Source organism: Stylophora pistillata, chromosome 6 (genome assembly GCF_964205215.1).
Source record: "Stylophora pistillata chromosome 6, jaStyPist1.2, whole genome shotgun sequence".
Lineage (NCBI taxonomy): Eukaryota > Metazoa > Cnidaria > Anthozoa > Scleractinia > Pocilloporidae > Stylophora > Stylophora pistillata.
The window spans coordinates 25,387,544-25,408,608 of NC_142524.1; the positions used below are offsets into that span (position 1 = coordinate 25,387,544).

Here is a 21,065-nt window from a genome sequence, read left to right on the forward strand (position 1 = left end):
ATTCCAGAGCTTGGCCCAGTGTCTGCACTGCACTGATGAGACCCACATAGGTCGAAACAGTGTGCACTGTCTGCAGTTATATATATATATATATATATATATATATATATATATATATATATATATATTGCTATGCCTGAAGAGCCGCAGCAGCGGTGAAACGCATAGCGCAAAAGCAAAGAGAAAGAGAAAGAAAAAGAGGACTTTCGTTTTTCATTTATTTCAGTATATATATATAGTAGCAATATAGATATATATTCCCTGATGAGTGAGCAACCACGAAACAGGTCTGTAGGGATTCATATGCAGTTTTTTTTTTCCGACTACCACACATTATATATATATATATATATATATATATATATATATATATATATATAATGTGTGGTAGTCGGAATATATATATATATATATACATACATACATACATACATATATATATATATAACTTTTAAACAGCCTAATTCTTCATGGAGTTTCTGGAAAACTGGGGCCAAGAAAGAAATTCAACCAGAGATACAGTTTTAAACAGTTTGGGACGGATCACTTCACAAGTGGATGAATTAAATAGCCAAATTATAGACCTCCCAAATGTTACTCTGCTGAATGACACTAACACAATCTGGATTAAGAATGAGGCCTTTAGAATCCGGACGAGCATGAACAAGATATGGCGTAAGAATATAGGAGAAACGGGTGATGTCCTGAGAAATAGAGTGACAGTCCATAGACAACAAATTAGAGGACCCGCACACATGTATGCTGGGAGTCAGCAAACATATTGATGAATGTGCTGCGGGATTGACCGCTCAGTTCACTATCTTTCCGTTTTACTAGATTCTCGACCCTTGCTCGCGCGTGCTTCGAATTACAATAACCACTGTAATTATAATTAGATCTATGACGTAATAAGTCAGTAAACACATTTTGCTATGCCTGAAGAGCCGCAGCAGCGGTGAAACGCATAGCGCAAAAGCAAAGAGAAAGAGAAAGAAAAAGAGGACTTTCGTTTTTCATTTATTTCAGTATATATATATAGTAGCAAATGGACTACTCAAGTTATGCACATATGGATTTTAAATGCTGCCTGTTTCGTAGACCAACAAAAATTGATCCACTCATCAGTCAAACTCCATACACACTGAGGCATCGTAACGGTTAACTCTAACTCAGCAACGTGATCACATGACATTGTTTAAAAAATTCAAATCTTGAAAACCGTGCGCGCGCCGATAATAGCATTAAGAATACTTGAGAGTATATTTTCGCCGATGTCTACAATTGGATATTATTTCACTTCGCTTGTTTAAAGAGGCTTCATGTGGATAAGACAAGATAAAAAATTTCTCATTGAGGCATAAATTGCAACGTTTTGTGGTATTGGAATATGCTCTAGCCCTAGCAATAATTTTCCATGAAATCGAATAGTCTTCTCTCTTTTCCTTGAGTTTCCACAGGTACTTGCTCATCTCTGTGTCATTTCGCCGTCTCTCGTGGTTGAACGACATTCGGTGGTTGCGCCATCTAGTCTTAAAATCTGTCGCTGTGAGGCCAACGTACGTTTCAGTTTCTTCCCTGGTAGCGACTGTGGCTTGGTAGACAACCTCGCTTTGCAAACATTCGCCTCCTAAAGGGCACTCGTTTTCGTTTCTGCAGTTGCACAATCTTTGGGGGCGGCTTTCTTCGGACATTTTTGCGTTCCTGATTGTGGCTTTGTTATGCCCGTCTCTACACCCTATGCCTAACGAGAAGAGACTGGGAGCGATAAACGTGAAAACGAGGCTATTTGGGCCTTGTTAGCTCGTGTTAAAAATATGGCCGCTTATGACTCTGTAAGTAGCCGTCTTTCTCAGATTCTTACGAAGGAAGATATCCCAGGAGCATCGCTTCAAGATAGAAATCCGACTGCTCTAAAATCAGATGAACTTCGTTTTTGGTTAAAATGTCGTGGCGATCCAGCAAAGGGGTTAAAAACAAAGGCACAATTGGCGCAAAGGCAAGTACAGTATTTGTCAGTCGTGCGTGATACTTCTTAGAATTAAACAGATTTTAATATCGTACAAGAAGATCAAAGGGTTTTTAGGAATTACTTTTCTAAATGAAATCTTGATGAAATGATTAATAGTTTTTCAACTTTTCATTTTAAAGAGTTCTTGAAAATGTTGCGTCTGGTCGTGATAAAGATGTTGTGGATCCCGATAAAAATCTGATATACAAGCGTCGAAGGAGAGACAAGAACCAAGAACAACTCGCTCAAAGTGATGCGATGCCTGAGGAAAGAACTGTTAAATTACCATCAGCTGGATGGTCTACAAATTTGCAACGCATGCCATTATTCACAAGGGCAGAGATGGATTTACATATTTCTGAATCTGGAAAAAACTTGGACAAAAATAAACAGAACCATGCGGTTCCAACAAGCATGAAAAAGGCAAAAGCATTTCTTGTTGAAGAATATCTGAAGGACTTAACTTGCACAAGTGACGACCATTATTTCATTTTGAAATGCTTGTGTTACCATAGTTTCAAAAAAATTGAGCCACCCCATAAATTACAAGTTGCACTTTGTTTAGTAACTGGAACTGTTAAATATGCCTCATGTACATGTGTAGCAGGAACTGTTGGTTTTTGCAATCATGTGCTGGCTGTTATGATGAAACTCTGTAAGTTCAGCTTGTATTGTTGTCAAGATATCAAGGACTTGGAAAATGACTCTGATCCTGACACGAGCTGAGGCATGCACTTCAAGTTTACAACTATGGCACAGGCCTGTAAGAGGGGATAAAATCAAGCCCCAACTTGTCATGGAACTTTAGGTAAAAAAGGTGAATTTACACGCAGAATATAACCCTGATAGTGGAGTAAAGTGCTTGTTGTATGAAGCTAGGAAAAATTTGGGTACACAGGCATCTGATGAGGCTTTGTTAAAAGACAAACTTCAAAAGATCAACCCTAAGTTTTCCCTGTCTCAAATTATGTCTACTGGTTGTACCAACTTACAGGAAACAAAATTTGGAAAATGTCCAAGTGGCTCCTATGCAAGTTACCAGTTACAGTTCACAGAGTCTAATTAACAAGTTTTCTGTAATATTGACTCAATGCCAAGAGTGGACTGTAATAATGAACAAAATGCTATCTCTGTATATCCTCCATTTCCTTTACAACAATCTGAGCCATATGAAAAGCCAGATGATTTAAGAAGCAGCCTGGAAGCACTCCTGGAACATTTAATTGTTGATGAGGTAAAGCTTAATACCATCGAGAAGAAAACAATTGAACAAGTAGCATCAGAAGAATGGCAGGCAGAAAGAAAATTTCGGTATACAGCATCTAATTTCCACACAATTGTAAAAAGGCAAAAAAAAATCATAACACTTTAGTAAACAATTTGCTTCATCCCAAACCATTTACTGCCAAACAAACTGCACATGGGAAAACCTACGAGCATGTAGCCTTAAAGGAGTATAAAAAAATATATGTTTTCCACAAGGATTCCAGTTTCAGGGTTCAAAAGTGGTCTTGTTGTCAGTATGGCCTCTCTCTTTTTAGCAGCGTCACCAGATGGCAAGGTCATTGACCAAGGCTGTAGCAAGTCTATTGGGTTGGTAGAGGTTAAATATCTTACACAAAGTTTCATGTTAGTCCCTTAGAAGCATGTGCAGATGAAAGTTTCTGCGCAGAAAATGTAAATGGAAAGCCAAGGCTGGAAAGGGGGCATCAGTACTACCAGATACAGAGTCAACTAGGTATTACAGGAGCAAGTTGGTGTGACTTTGTTATCTATACTAACAAAAGCATAAGTATAGAGAGGATCATAATTGATCCTCAATTCTGGGAAGTATTGAATGAAGACCTAAAGAACAGCTATTTTGAACATTTCATAGCACCAGCCTCTGTAGAGTTCAGTAACCATTAGAAGGGTTAACTACCACAATCTAATCTTGTCATGAGTAAAGAGAATTGTGTCTCATACCTAACTGGATATGTTTAAACCAACATGGTCTGCATAATAAGATAGCTTTGAGGATAAAGCTTTTGTAAGTTTAGTACCTCTTTATTATTTGATTTTAAGATCTTTGGAACTACATATAAACCTTACATCTTAAAGTGTTTGGGACTAAAAGCAAGCGACTCACATCCTTAGTTTTAGTTGGCTTAGAAAATAGTTAACCTGAGAGATATCATAAAATTCTCGAAAATATTAACCAGAAACTTGTATATGCAACAGGGGTTAATCAATGGAAGAACACATCCTCTGTGTTGCAGTGGTTCAAAAACCTACCTAATAAATGCGAATCTGCTTTCATCAGCTTCGATGTTGTAGAATTCTACCCCTCAATAAGGAAAGATCTACTCGGACGTGCCCTCGACTTCGAGTCTAACTACACGAACATCTCCCTAGATGATCGCCTACTTGCTAAGGAATCACTACTATTTAGCAATGAGACCTCTTGGCAGAAGACCACTTAATATTAAACTTAGTGTCCTTATCATTAAGACTCCATATATATTTGCTAAGTTCAGTAGCATGCCTGTAACGTTCGTTTCGTAATGAACACAAGTGGTTCCTGTAAGGCATTTTAAAAGCGGTGTCACAGTGACCAATGTACGTTTCCTTTGCGGTTTCTGTGGTGACCTCTGCCTGGTAAATTATGCTTTCCATGTTACAGCTAAGTTTGATATTAAGTGGCGCAAGGTGAAACAAGCTAGTTCGTATTCCAATGTAGCTAAAAGATGAAATTTATGTTTGTGGGAAAAATATTTTATTATTTGTAAACCGCAAATGGCAAGTTTAAACAAAAGAAATGAGCTGACATCAGGTTGCAGACATGTCAGGTTGCAGACATGTCAGGAAATTCCTGTTAAAGAACGTAACGTTGCGTTAGCGCGTGCAGTATGTTGCGCGCGCATGTACACATTGTTCTGTCTTTTAAATTTCGGTGGATTGTAACCGTTATTTCTGGCAGTTGCTTGACGATTGCTTCGCAAGAGGCATGAAACTCAGAGTTGCAGTAAAAGTTCAAGTAACCTAAATCTTGAAGTATAATTATATATATATATAGTAGCAAATGGACTACTGAAGTGACGCACATATGGATTTTAATACAGCATGTTTCGTAGACCAACAAAAGTTGATCCACTCATCAGTTAAACTCCATACACACTGAGGCATCGTGGCGGTTAACTCTAACTCAGCAACGTGATCACATGACATTGTTTAAAAATTCAAATCTTGAAAACCGTGCGCGCGCCGATAATAGCGTTAAGAATACCTGAGAATATATTTTCGCCGATGTCTACAATTGGATATTATTTCACTTCGCTTGTTTAAAGAGGCTTCATGTGGATAAGACAAGATAAAAAATTTCTCATTGAGGCATAAATTGCAACGTTTTGTGGCATTGGAATATGATCTAGCCCTAGCAATAATTTTCCATGAAATCGAATAGTCTTCCCTCTTCTCCTTTAGTTTCCACAGGTACTTGCTCAGCTCTGTGTCATTTCGCCGTCTCTCGTGGTTGAACGACATTTGGTGGTTGCGCCATCTAGTCTTAAAATCTGTCGCTGTGAGGCCAACGTAAGTTTCAGTTTCTTCCCTGGTAGCGACTGTGGCTTGGTATACGACCTCGCTTTGCAAACATTCCCCTCCTAAAGGGCATTCGTGTTCGTTCCTGCAGTTGCACAATCTTTGGGGGGCGGCTATCTTCGGACATTTTTGCGTTCCTGATTGTGGCTTTGTTATGCCCGTCTATGATCTGTTTCATATTTGGTGTGCATGAGTAGCTCAGTTTAATGGTGTTTCTATTGAAAATTTTCCTCAGTTTGTGGGTGACTGGAAAGCACTTGTCAATAAGGTTAATGAACGCTCTGCCAATGTTGGTCTGTACGTTTCTGTTAAATGGTGGGTTAAACCAAATTATGTTTCTTCGCCTTTTGGTTTGGTATTGCGGTCGGTGCGGTTCCGGCTCTGTGAAGTGCAGCTTGTATGTGTAGCCACTCTTGTGTAACGCGTCCTGGTAGGGAGGTGCGGCTTTGTTAAACATGTCTTCGTCAGAAGAGATTTCAGAAAGTCTTTTATTAACTGCTTCGGGGATGTTTCGTAGTATGCAAGGTGGGTGGTTAGACTTGCTGTGTACGTATAGATGGGTAGTTGCTGGTTTGGCATAGGGTCCGAATCTGCCGGTTATCAGGTCAAGCGTTACATCGAGAAAGTTGATGATTTTCTTGTTTGCCTCGATGGTAATTCTAAGGTTGTTTTGGGCAAATATCGTGCATATCTGTTTCTTAATTCTCTCCACTTTTTGGGGTGTTTGGTTTATAACTGCAAGGCCGTCGTCACGGTAAAGCCCGATGCTAATTTCTGGTATAGTCGCAAGCTGTGATAGGAGGTAGCAGCCGGATAACCGGCAACATGATAGCAACCTGATAACCGGCAGATTCGGACCCTATTCCAAACCAGCAACTACCCATCTATACGTACACAGCAAGTCTAACCACCCACCTTGCATACTACGAAACATCCCCGAAGCAGTTAATAAAAGACTTTCTGAAATCTCTTCTGACGAAGACATGTTTAACAAAGCCGCACCTCCCTACCAGGACGCGTTACACAAGAGTGGCTACACATACAAGCTGCACTTCACAGAGCCGGAACCGCACCGACCGCAATACCAAACCAAAAGGCGAAGAAACATAATTTGGTTTAACCCACCATTTAACAGAAACGTACAGACCAACATTGGCAGAGCGTTCATTAACCTTATTGACAAGTGCTTTCCAGTCACCCACAAACTGAGGAAAATTTTCAATAGAAACACCATTAAACTGAGCTACTCATGCACACCAAATATGAAACAGATCATAGACGGGCAAAACAAAGCCACAATCAGGAACGCAAAAATGTCCGAAGATAGCCGCCCCCAAAGATTGTGCAACTGCAGGAACGAACACGAATGCCCTTTAGGAGGGGAATGTTTGCAAAGCGAGGTCGTATACCAAGCCACAGTCGCTACCAGGGAAGAAACTGAAACTTACGTTGGCTTCACAGCGACAGATTTTAAGACTAGATGGCGCAACCACCAAATGTCGTTCAACCACGAGAGACGGCGAAATGACACAGAGCTGAGCAAGTACCTGTGGAAACTAAAGGAGAAGAGGGAAGACTATTCGATTTCATGGAAAATTATTGCTAGGGCTAGATCATATTCCAATGCCACAAAACGTTGCAATTTATGCCTCACTGAGAAATTTTTTTATCTTGTCTTATCCACATGAAGCCTCTTTAAACAAGCGAAGTGAAATAATATCCAATTGTAGACATCGGCGAAAATATATTCTCAGGTATTCTTAACGCTATTATCGGCACGCGCACGGTTTTCAAGATTTGAATTTTTAAACAATGTCATGTGATCACGTTGCTGAGTTAGAGTTAACCGCCACGATGCCTCAGTGTGTATGGAGTTTAACTGATGAGTGGATCAACTTTTGTTGGTCGACGAAACAGGCTGTATTAAAATCCATATGTGCGTCACTTCAGTAGTCCATTTGCTACTGTAATCGCTCCTTCATTGTCGAGCACTGTCATGGATCCTACGTTGCCTATTTCGCTTATATATATATATATATATATATAATGTCTGCACTTGGTCCCACAAGTGTAGCGCCCAGGCAATGGTTTATTCCAGAGCTTGGCCCAGTGTCTGCACTGCACTGATGAGACCCACATAGGTCGAAACAGTGTGCACTGTCTGCAGTTATATATATATATATATATATATATATATATATATATATAATAGTTATATATATATATATATATATAATAGTTATATATATATATATATATATATATATATATAACTATTGTGGGAGGAAAAAGACAAGTAAACTACAAGTTCATCCCTACAAGCCTGTTTCGTGGTCGCCCACTCATATATATATGTATATAAAGTGTGACTTGATTTTCGTAGAACAGTGCTCAATACATAGAAGTAGAGCGAAGTATATATTGTGGGAGGAAAAAGACAAGTAAACTACAAGTTCATCCCTACAAGCCTGTTTCGTGGTCGCCCACTCATCAGGGGATTTAATGAGAATAAACTTTACCATTGCTTATATACAATATAATTTGCATGATCTAATTAGTCTAATTTATGCAGCGCGAAATTGACAGTTTAGTTGTTGCGTAGGAGGGCTTTGCTTCTGTGGCGGCATGAAGACACGAGTTCATTACGTTTGTTTAGTGTTGATAGTTCGGGCCGGCAGATGATTAGGAATTTTTCTTTGAGGCAGAGGTTGCATCTTTTAGTTGAGCTGTTATACGGTGAGTGCGATGAGAGAATGCGCCAGGAAATAAAGTGATCGATGTTGTTGTCTTTGAGGGTCCAGATGTGCTTGCTGAGTTCGGTAGAGTTTCTGTGTTTAGCGTGGCGGAATGATGCGGTGTGGTTTCTGTATCTTGTTTTGAAGTCATTCTCTGTGAGTCCGATGTACGTTTCTGTCGTGTTGTTGTCTTTGCGTGTAACGGAGGCTTGGTAGATTACTGATGGTTGCAGGCAGTTTCCGTCGAGCGGGCATGTGTTCTTTTGTTGGCAGTTGCATGTCTTGTTGTTATCAATGGTAGTGGCGGTGGCGGTGGCGGCGGTGTCATCAGACTGTATACATGCTGTTAGGATGCGTTTGTTATGGTTGTCGATTATCTGTTTCGTGTTGTTCATGCAGCTGTAGCTGATTTTGATGGTGTTTCGGTTAAAGATTTTTCTAATCATCTGCCGGCCCGAACTATCAACACTAAACAAACGTAATGAACTCGTGTCTTCATGCCGCCACAGAAGCAAAGCCCTTCTACGCAACAACTAAACTGTCAATTTCGCGCTGCATAAATTAGACTAATTAGATCATGCAAATTATATTGTATATAAGCAATGGTAAAGTTTATTCTCATTAAATCCCCTGATGAGTGGGCGACCACGAAACAGGCTTGTAGGGATGAACTTGTAGTTTACTTGTCTTTTTCCTCCCACAATATATATATGTATATATATAACTAACTGCAGACAGTACTGTTTCGGCCCTCTGGGCCTCATCAGTGCAGTGCTGATGCTAGGATGGGTGACAATCGAGACGGTCACCCCAATATATATAACCAAAATAGCTGAATGAGATCATCATCTACTAAGAAAGTGCTCAATAGCAGGGCTAGAGCTATGGATAATTATACTTCAAGATTTAGGTGACTTGAACTTTTACTGCAACTCTGAGTTTCATGTCTCTTGCGAAGCAATCGACAGGCAACTGAAAATTTCAAAGTCCAACCGAAAATGTCAAAGTCCAACCGAACTTCCCACTCTGATAAACTGGATGAAATCCGCGAGCAACTAAAGATGACTTTCGTTTTTCATTTATTTCAGTATCTTTATTCGACACAGAAGTTTACAGTTTGTTTACATTCCATCTTAACCTTGTGTCAAGGAGAAATGTCAAAGTCTAACCGAACTTCCCAGTGTGATAAACTGGATGAAATCCGCGAGCGACTAAAGAGGACTTTCGTCTTTCATTTTTTTCAGCATATATATATATATATATATATATATATATATATATATAACAAGTTAAAAGGCATCGAGCCAACAGTGACGCCGCGCCAGAAGGATCCAAAAGGATTCAAAGTCCAAACCTCGATAAATAATAGGAATAATATTGTTTAATTGGGAATTTTAGTACAATTCTCGCCTTTCAAGTCAACGCTGGTTTTTTAACATTTTCAGTGGATTCGACAATTTTTCCATTTCTTTTTATTGTGATAATTGTTCGCGTAGTAATTACTGTGTTTGTTTATATATGTCATCACGCCCTATGTAAATCTATTTAAGGATTTTGTAAGTCATTGTATTACAACTGATGAAGGTCTCGAACCGAAACGTCTTTATTAAACTTTCTTAGACTTTTTATTTGAGTATATGTCTTTCTTGGCTCGAAGTTGTCCGTCCTCGTGTACTATATATATAACTAACTGCAGACAGTACTGTTTCGGCCTTCTGGGCCTCATCAGTGCAGTGCTAATGCTAGGATGGAGGAGAACCAATATGGTCACATATGGTCACCATATGGTCATATATATATATATATATAACTAACTGCAGACAGTACTGTTTCGGCCTTCTGGGCCTCATCAGTGCAGTGCTAATGCTAGGATGGAGGAGAACCAATATGGTCACCCCAAACGATCCAACCTTTGTGGTATCGTCTAAGCCATGCCAGAGTGCTCAAACTAGAGTACACTAGCGAGCATGCGCAATTGCAGAGCAATGACTCATCCTAGTTAGAGTGCTCAATTTGGACATGAAAGCAAAGCTTTGTATGCCAAAGAGCTATATCTAACTGCAGACAGTACTGTTTCGGCCTTCTGGGCCTCATCATTCCGCTATTTTGGTTATATATATATATATATATATATATATATATATATATATATATATATATATATATATATAACCAAAATAGCGGAATGAGATCATCATCTACTAAAAAGTGCTCAATAGCAGGGCTAGAGTTATGGATAATTATACCTCAAGAATTAGGTTACTTGAACTTTTACTGCAACTCTGAGTTTCATGCCTCTTGCGAAGTTATATATATATATATATATATATATATATATATATATATATATATATATATATAACTAACTGCAGACAGTACTGTTTCGGCCTTCTGGGCCTCATCAGTGCAGTGCTAATGCTAGGATGGGGGAGAACCGAGACGGTCACCCCAAACGACCCAACCTTTGTGGTATCGTCTAAGCCATGCCAGAGTGCTCAAACTAGAGTAAACCAGCGAGCATGCGCAATTGCAACGGCAATGACTCATCCTAGATAGAGTGCTCAATTTGGACATGAAAGCAAAGCTTTGTATGCCAAAGAGCTATATCTAACTGCAGACAGTACTGTTTCGGCCTTCTGGGCCTCATCAGTGCAGTTTTTTTTTAATTTATGTTTAAGGCGGACGGCCAGGCTCCCGTGAGGGCGGTGCAATGCCTGCCGACCTAAATGTCTAATCCAAACCCGCCGCCAGAGTGCAAGGGCTTGAGGGTTGGGACCGCCATAAACGGAGGGCCCACCAGGACGCCAAACTCGCTGGGGGATCGAACCCCACCTCCCAGGTTAATCACACACTTTCAAAGATTAAACTCCCATGCTCAGATTAGTGATAATGGTTAGTCAAAGCACCAAAATACCACACTCACGCATACCCGCTGACACACTTACCTACCACCGTAGGGACAAAAGCAAACAAAAACATGGACAAAACATGAATAGAACAGAACCACTGTGCAGTACACCAATGAAGGAGATCCAGCACAAGTGGCTACATGACAGACACAACAGGACTGAAACGGAACAAAACCCCTGTGCAGTACACCAATGAAGGAGACCCAGCACAAAAGGCAACATGACGGACACAGGAACACACGGGGGAGAAGGGGGAGAACTAAAGATTGAAGACCAGAGAGTTGCCTGAGACAGAAGCAATAACGCCACGAGCGCACCACTGTCTGTGGAAGAAGCGACGACGTCTGCTAGATTTGCACCGCCTGAAGGCTAGAGGTAGGTAAAACTTCAAGCGGGCTTTAATGGACGCAATCACCGCAACGGCACCAGGACGAACATTACGGAACCGGTAATCGTTCCTACACAACCAAATACAGTACTTAGAAACATTAAGAAGGTAGACGAAACCCCAAGGGACAGAAATCAATTCACTCGTCTTAAACCCGAAAAGAACATGACGTAAAAGAATGACAGGACTCATAGGGGAGAAAACGAACAACAAAGACTGGACCCAGGAGAGAACACTCTGAGCAAGCGGACAATAGTAAAACAGATGCTCAAGTGACTCAACCTGGGGACCGCAAAAACAGAACGGAGAAACCGACAAACCAAAAAGAGAGAGGCGCCGAGCGGTGTACAGAACGCCATGCGCAATCTTCCAGTTAAGGTCGGTGACACGACGATCCAGGTCGAACATAGACAGGGTACGCCACGTGGCAGGCCAATCAAGATTAGGGAATTGAAGTTCATACTTGTACACACAACGGGGCTGGACCATGTTCTCAGAAAGGAGATACAAATAGCATGACTTAGAAGACATGCTGACAACAGGGGAACAGACCAAAGGAGACGAAGAAGCATAAACAAGGCAATCCCTGGACGTGGCAAAAGACCCATCAAGTTTCCGCCACGCTAGGATCAGAGACTGGTAGAATGGTGGCAAGGCTCTAGAGTCAACAGAAAAAGGGCGGGAAAACGCAACGAGAGGAGAGACACCAAGGACAGACTGAAACCAAAACGACATCAGTGAGACCCAACTGGAGGGAGAGGAGGCAAACCTCCTCACCCATTGACCCAGAAGAGCCCACACCTTGAAGCGAACACTGACCACTGAGAAACCACCAAAAAGAGCTGGCTGCACTACTGCAGCGCGGGCGACGAGCTCCCGCTTGCCAGACCAAAAGAATGAAAACACAAGTCGAGTAAGCTCCGTCTCCACCCAAGCCGGCATGTGGATGAGTGACGCCACATACCAGACCCGGGAGAGGGCGAGAGCATTAATAACGAGAGCCTTGCCGCGAAAGGTCAGAACACGTGAACGCCAGGATTTGAGAACATGGTCCACCGCAGAAATGCGCGGGCGCCAATTATCCTCTTCTAGGTTACCAGGACCGATAAACACTCCAAGGACCTTGAGTTTCGAAGGTGTCCAATCGAAAGGGACGGGGGAGTCCGTACGGCCCCGCCAGTCGCCCAACCAAAGGCCCTTGGAATTTCCGAAATTGATCTTTGACCCGGACGCCCGCTCATACTGATGATAAACTTCCAGAGCAGCTTTGATCCCATCGTCGGATGTTAAAATTAACGACGTGTCGTCAGCATACTGAGATATGGGGGAAAGTGGGGGACACCCCGGGAGGGAAAGGCCAACGATACAGGGGTTGGAGCGAATACTACAGGCAAGGACCTCCGAAACCAAAACGTACAACAGAGGAGACATGGGACACCCCTGCCGGACACCTCGCGAGAGACCGAAAAACGGTGTCAGATGACCATTTACATTAATGGCACTTTGGACCTGCCTGTAGAACAAGTCTACCCAAGCAATGAATTGGGGGCCGAAACCCATGGTGACAAGGGTAGATCGCAGAAAGCCCCAATCCACCCGGTCGAAGGCCTTTTCTTGGTCGAGGGATAAGATTGCAACCGCGGTGCCCGTAGACTCCGCATAACTCACAACATCACGGAGAAAGGTGACATTCTCCCCTATGAACCGACCCGGCACTCCACACGTCTGGTCCCGGTGCACGACCAGGTGAATGACACGGAGGAGCCGGCCAGCAATGGTTCGTGATGCCAGTTTATAGTCGACATTCAACAGCGAAATGGGACGCCAGTTCTTTGGATCAAGACGATCCCCCTTTTTAAAAGACAACGAGATCACACCTCTACGCTGAGAGAGAGACAAAGAACCGGAGGAAAAACAGTCGTTAAGAACAGCTACGAGATCAGCACCGACTACGTCCCAGAAACGAAGATAGAACTCCGCTGGAAGGCCATCCAGTCCAGGAGCCTTGTTCCGCTTCATGCCCTTGAGAGCCTCATAGACCTCGAGGGGGGTGAGGAGGCCCTCACAATTATCAGCCCGATCTCGCGGAAGGACAGAAGACAGATTACCCAAAAGAGAAGATTGGATCAAAGTGTCAGTAGGAGAAGCCGTATATAAGTCGGAATAGAAAGAGCCGAGAGTGGCACACAAAGCAACAGAAGAAGAAACAATAGAGCCACCGGGCTCTCTCAGCGCAGAGATGCGGCGGTCGGCAGACCGCTTCTTTTCCAGGCGGAAGAAATAGGCCGAGGAGGACTCACCCTCCTCAACCCACTTAACTCTTGATCGCACTTGAGCACCCTTGGCAACGTAGGTGTCCATAGCTGGCAGATCCGCCAGCGCAGATCGGTAAGGGCCCGCGCAGGAGGTCATGCCAGCATCCAGCTTGGCCCGAAGATGATCGATCAAGGGAACGAGGGCAGCCCTCGATGCAGATGTTTGAGATGACTTTTTGCGACAGTACCTGATGGTAAGGCCTTTTATCCGTCCTTTCCCGCGGTCCCACCATTTGGCGAGAGAGGGGAAGCCAGGAAGGGTACGACGCCACGAAATCCACTCTTCCCTAACGAGCTGGCAATATTCCGGGTCATCTAACATGGATATGTTCAGTTTCCAGTAGCCTGGCCCAGGTGGGACGACGTCGGGAACAGAGACAGACAGCACTACGGCACTGTGGTCCGAAAAGGGGCAGCAGTACATAGCGCAAGAGGACACCGATGGGAGCCAGGCAAATGGCACCCCAAACAGATCAATGCGCGACGCCAAACTGCCATCCCACCTGGTCCAGGTGAAACCCGAGGAGGAGGGATGGTGGTAACGCCACACATCCATAACACAACATGCCTCGAAAAGCTGGGCCAGCGAATAGGAACTGTCTCTGTATGAACTTGCAGGTTCAGAACCACGCCGGTCAAGGGCTCGGTCAAAGACGGCGTTGAAATCCCCAGTAAGCACAGTAGGGACAGATGGATCGACTTTTGAATGGAGGTCATCAAGGAATTTATTCCGCGCAGGGTTGCAGTTAGGGGCATAGACACAGACCACACGGAAGACTTTGCCAAAGAGAGAGAATTCACATTGCAGATAACGACCATCGGCAGACCAGCAGTTTAGAAGAGATAAAGAAGAACGATAGAGAATAACACAACCACACGAGTGAACAGAGCCAGGAGCCAACACAGACGAAAAGCCGGACGATGAAAACCACAAAGAACACTCAGCAAGAGTGACACAATGAGTTTCTTGCAGGCAGACAACATCAACCTTCACGGGGAGGGAACGCAACCACTGCAGAAAGCCAAACCTTTTAGACTGGTCCCGCAGACCATTACAGTTTAAGGTAAGGATGGAAAGAGCCATCACTGCGCACAAAAGGGAAGCCATCATGCTTAGGTCTTCTTCTTACCGCCCGAGGACCTCTTGCCAGCCTTACCCAATGCTGCTGCAGATGGTTTTGCAAGCTTCTTACGCCGGGACAAAGCCGACGTAGCCGGAGGTTCTGGATCCGGGTCTTGGGGGGTTGACTCAGAACCAGCGTCCGATGCAGGCCTCTTACGAGTAGCCATGGCCGGAGCTGTATCCATTTCGGAAAGCTCGTCGGCCAGGGCCAAAGAGCTAACATTATTCTTACTGGTACCTTTACCACTAGTAGAGCCTTTTTTGGCATTCTTATCCTCTTTACTATTTACTTTAGCAGGGACCACACTTGCAGTTTCCCCTTTACTAGATAAATTATCAGTAGCGCTACCGTGATTAACGTTAACTACACTAATTGAATTAGGGGCACTGTCAGTACCACCATTTACTTCATTACTAGACACTAGTTCACTATCATTATTTTCAGTTGACCCAGAAGGGGTCTTACCCGAGGCGTCTGCCCCTCTAGTTTGCTCATCATTCGGAGCCTCACTATTTCCATTACAATTACTGACATTACTCTCTGACCCAGTCCGAGGAGAAAGATCAGTATTAGCGCTGGCATTGGTTAGATACTCAGCGAACTCAACCTCTTGTGGGGCACTATCAGCAAGTTGTCTAACAAAACTATTAGCTGCAACAGACAGCATTTGGACTGCCTGGGTAGCATAAGCCTCATCCTCAAAGAGAGGAGCACCCGACACCGAGGCCTGGGTACTAGCCGCTATCCCATCGGCCACAGGGTCACCACTGGCCGGGGGGACGACAGGAATCTGTGCCTGTACCAGTTGGCCGCTGGAGTCCAAAACAGGGGTGCCCAATTCCATGCCTGACACCTGGGAGGCCGCTTCACCCACCAAGGGTTCGGCTTCACTATCACCATCGACAGCGTCTTCGCACTCGATATCACCAGCCGCCTCAGCAGCATCGCCCTCATCAATGTCACCCCCATCATCGCCAGCCTCTTCCTCCCCACCAGCGCTACCAACTGGGGCCCCAGGGGCCACCGGGGGGGCCTGGGGAAGGATCCATGCAGATGTACACTCCCTAGCAAAATGCCCCGCCTTGTGGCAGCGGCGGCACTTACCCTTATCAGGGCACTGTTTTGCCGCGTGTCCAACTTGTCTACAAATATCGCATCGCAAAGGCTGGTCACGGTACCACACCTTGCAGCGAATACCCCCGATGGAAATGAAACGAGGAATTTCCTTTTTGACAACCATTTTGACAAGACGGCAGCCAGTAGAGACTGACGGCTTGCCAGGCCACATTTGATGGCGGACAGACTTGATCTCACCATAGCTTGAAAGCGCGTTCTTAACTGATTCCACTGGGCCCTCATAAGGAAACCAGTGGACGACGACCATACTAACTTGAGGGGGTGGTGGGGGGGGGAGAAATGACCTCACATTCGACCCCATTAAGAACCACCGACCCACATTCCTGATAGTGGAACATAGCTAACGCACCCTTTTCATCATCAAAAGTCACCCTGGCAATAAAACCGGGGCACTGCTGGATAGACACAACTTTAGCAACATGCCCAGTTTTCTCTTGGAAGTGGGCATCTATATAATTAATTATTTGTGTGGAACTTGTCCCATTAGGGAACAAATTACAACGTATGTCAATGGTTCTTTGGAAACCAACCATAATTAAGATTTTGTAGTGCCCAGAACTCAACAAGAAACGTGAGTTCGGCCCCACGCAACACAGCCCAAAACTGGATGGGCGACCGAAAAAATTTTTTTCGCCGAAAACACACCGGAAAAATCGGAAAACGCCGAACACCCGGAAACCACGGTCGAAAAAGGCCGAAGAAAGGACCGAAAAAACCCTCCGAAATCGGCACGAAGCCGGAAATCGGCAGGGTTGCCGAAGAAGTCCGAAAAACGCCGAAAGATAAAAGGCGAAAGAGGACTAAAATCGACCAAAAGACAAATACTCACAAGAGTCCGTGCCCCAAGAGTGATCGTGCGCAGAATCCCAAAGCAGAGTGAATACTGTGGAGGTGAAGGAGTAAATCCTGGGCCTCATCAGTGCAGTGCTAATGCTAGGATGGGGGAGAACCGAGACGGTCACCCCAAACGACCCAACCTTTGTGGTATCGTCTAAGCCATGCCAGAGTGCTCAAACTAGTTGCACCTGATGAGAGAGGAGTTTTAACCCTTTCGAAACAGATCTGTAGTGCGAAGTTTTAGTGCGAAGTTTTAATTTTTATTTTCCTATATAACTTTTTTACAAAGCTCCATGATTGTAGAGCACTCTCCGATTCAAGGATAAGGTTTTTTCCCATATAATTGCAGTATGTATATATATATATATATATATATATATATATATATATATATATATATAACTGCAGACAGTACGTTTTCGGCCTTCTGGGCCTCATCAGTGTAGTGCTGATTCTAGGATGGGGTTAACCCAAATAATTCCACATTTGTGATACCATTTAAGCCATGCCAGAGTGCTCAAACTAGAAACTAGTGAGCTACGCACAACTGCATGACATAACTCATCCTAGTAGAGTGCTCAATTTTGGACTTAAAAGCAAGCTTTGTAATGCTAAAGAGCTATATCTAACTGCAGACAGTTTTTAAGTTTTGAACAGCATTTATTTTCGACAAGGTCACTAATTACAAAATAAAAGTGAAGAAATCACATGGGCTTGGCCCTAACTAAATACTAGTAAGCAAAATAAAGTATTCAAAGTCCAAAAGAAGGTCCTGAGGAGATATTTTTTACATATCTAAAGGAAGTCGTAATTTAAACTAGGATAATTTTACGCTACAAGTAAAGTCTAAGTTGAATTTAAGCTAATCACAAAAAGAGTAAATAGTTAAGAACAATGATATAACTAAGGATAATCTTAATTTAACATTAATATAACAGCAAAGCTAATAGGTAATTTACAAGAATCATCTTAAATGACCTCCTAAGATAGTTTTAAGTTAAAATTGAAGATAATTATAATGAGCCGACATTGGTGTAACCTTTAACTAAGGAAAGACATAAAGTATAATTTAGAGAAAAGAACCTAAAATAAACTAACCTACTGTGAAAAATTTAAACTATTTATTAAATTAGTTAGTAAATCAACTAGTTACGGGAAAATTTTGATAGTAGTGTTATTCAATTGACACAGTGCTGGAGCATCCCATAAATTATTAAAGTCAGATAAACAGATCAAATGAAAGTAGTCACAGAGAATTCTCCTCTCGATATCATTGAGGATATAACGGATGATACCTTCATGACTTTCATTTCCATTGCGAAAAGTAGTATGGTTATTGCAAAACTTCCAAATACCATACAAGATCGTTTTGATCAGAAAACGGGCCAGTCGTGCATTTTTGGGCTGACTAGAGCCCACTGAAAAAAGAAAACATAAATGCAAGACGAGAAGAAATTACCAAGAAGGGAGAAGATCACAGGAGAAAAATAAGACAACACTTTTTTAGCACGGGAACAATTAAGAAAACAATGATCATTTGCTTTTTTTCGAGAGCAGTAGGCACATTTATCAGAATCAATATAGCCCCAATGTTTTAGGAAATCGCGGACTTTAACGGCCCGAAGGACAATTTACCATAACACATCATTCTTATAGTTTTTGGAAAAGTCATCTCGAACCAATTTCCAAAGATTGTCAAGTTTGTAATCAATAGGGAGAAAGGGGGACCAAAAATGGTGAAGAATCTGGGAAGCAGAATTATCTCTTAGCAGGGCCTGATAGCATTTCTTAGAGGTGAAATCAAATTCTTGCCACTCTTTGCCGGATCGATAAATTCCTGAGAAGAGTGGTAAGCGCCGAAAAACATTTCTCGTAATATGGTCTGATTTTCAATAGTGTAATCAACCAGCACGCATCCATTGTCGAGAAAAGAGTAAAGCGGAAAAAGCTACCTTCTTGGATGAATACAGTCAACTCTCTCTAAGACGGACACCATCGAGACCGGCCTCAGCTGTCCGGCTTATAGAGATTTGACGTAACATGACCCCAGGAATTTGCAGATAATACCACTCTGAACCCGTGCACAGCGAATACGCGTCTGTTTAAACTTTGTTTTAAGTTACTTACTTGAACGAAACCCACAAAGTGGAACAAAAATATATTTGTAAAATTGAATCTCTTGTCGTATTACAATCAATAGTTAATGGGTTAACTAGAGTGCAAACAGTGAAAAGTACATTCTGCACTGTCTTTCGTAGCCTGTTCCAGGCTCCGAGATGTATTGGTGAAAGCCATGGCTTCGGTCGGGGCATGGACTTAGAAGAAAAGAAATCTGTGGTCGTGGATTGTTTCAGGTGCAAGAGTTGAAAATCATCAAAGCGCTGACCAAAGCTGCTTAATTTTGATACGAGGATTTAATCTTGCAGCGTTGTTGAAGCGAATTCCTTTGTCATCTCCAAGTTATTTTTTCGATGAGACAATGACTGATTTAATTTTAACTTGTACTGTATGTATTCCGCCAACAAGATAAGAGCTGTCAATTAAACGTCTGGTGTTAAAAGGAATCTCGGGTACTTGGTAACTTAAGAAGTTTTCTTCCCTACATCGTAATTTGTGGTCTCAATCAGCACCTCACAAGTGTCCGTTGAAGATTTCAAAGCGTCCATTGTCCGACTTATAGAGGTGTCCGTCTTACAGAGAGTTTGTTTATAGTAAAATGACTAAGAAACGGCCGGGACCAACACCAGCTGTCCGTCTTATAGAGGTTTCCGTTAAGAGAGAGTTCACTGTAGCTCTATCATTGATTGTATCCTAACCAGAGCTAAGTTCAAGAAACGTGCAAAAACTAATGTCCTAGCGAACACCATGTATAAGAAGCTAAGCAATCAAGTTGTCAAAATGATCGCTAACACAAAATCGGCCCATATGAGAAATGAAATCACTGAAAATATGGGCAACCCCAAAAAACTCTGGAAAGCTCTTAAACATGCAGTACCAACACATCCGATTCCATCAACACCCTCTTTCATTGAAATGGGTGGCTAAGAAATAACAGACCCACTTTCCACGGCTGATGCTTTTAATGATAATTTCACTAACATAGAGCGGGCTGTAACCTCGGCTCAGGTCACAGTCAACGAACAGGTACTTGCTAACATAGAGGCTAGCATTTTACACTTTATTAATGCTCGCATAGATGTTTCCACGTAGTTTGATATCCCCCTCATGACCACTGGACAAGTTGAAGAATATACAAAGCGCATAGGAGGAAACAAAACCACAGGCCTGGATGGGATTGGAATAAAAATTCTAAAACTAGCACTACCGGCGATGTCTAATAGTTTGACTAATATCTACAATTCTAGCGTCAGTAAAACCGTTTTTCCGGATAAATTAAAAAAAGCAAGGCTAACTCCTGTCTATAAGACTCACCTCATAACAGAAACAACTATAGGCCTATCTCAATCCTGCCAGCTCTCTCCAAACCTCTTGAAAGATAGATTGCGTCATGCTACTTAAAGTACCTGTGCGACAATAACCTTCTATACAGAAAACAGTCTGTCTATCCCCCAAATCATTCCGGCGAAACTTCCCTGTTGAACCTCACAGACAACTGGCTGAAGGCTATGGATAAAGGCAAGTTTGTTGGGTCGATATTCTTGTATCTTAGCAAAGCCTTCGACTTAGTGAGTCACGACATTCTACTATCTAAAATCGCTAAATACCACGCTAGCGAACCAACCTTGAGATATTTGAAATCGTATTTATGCGATCGAACTCAAACATGCACTATTTCTGGATCACTATCTAACCCTCTCACGTTGCCAAAAGGCGTTCCACAACGACCAATTTCGGGTCCCGTCCTCTTTTCACTTTACATCAACGACTTACCTCTTTGCCTACCAACTTCTGACGCCGAAATATATGCTGATGATACAACGCTATGGAGCTCCGATCACTCCATTGATCATATCCAACAGAATTTGCAAGTCAGCCTAAACAATGCTAGCAATTGGTTTAAGTTAAACAAAAT

At 42.7% G+C, this 21,065-nt stretch overlaps 1 protein-coding gene, 1 long non-coding RNA gene and 1 pseudogene across 2 annotated transcripts; 2 read left to right on the forward strand and 1 right to left on the reverse strand.

Annotated features, from left to right (window-relative positions):
• The window catches only part of LOC148729053 (uncharacterized), a 44,439-nt pseudogene that overhangs the window by 7,804 nt on the left and 15,570 nt on the right, over positions 1-21,065 (forward strand).
• LOC148729054 (uncharacterized) lies at positions 926-8,993 on the forward strand. The gene is made up of 2 exons (XR_015988854.1): positions 926-1,038; positions 8,003-8,993. It is a non-coding gene; the product is annotated as an uncharacterized LOC148729054 (long non-coding RNA).
• On the reverse strand, positions 10,658-12,940 carry LOC148729055 (uncharacterized). Its single transcript, XM_088725334.1, has one exon. It carries the CDS (start codon positions 12,559-12,561, stop codon positions 11,491-11,493), a length of 1,071 nt encoding a protein of 356 aa, XP_088581460.1. The 5' UTR covers positions 12,562-12,940; the 3' UTR covers positions 10,658-11,490.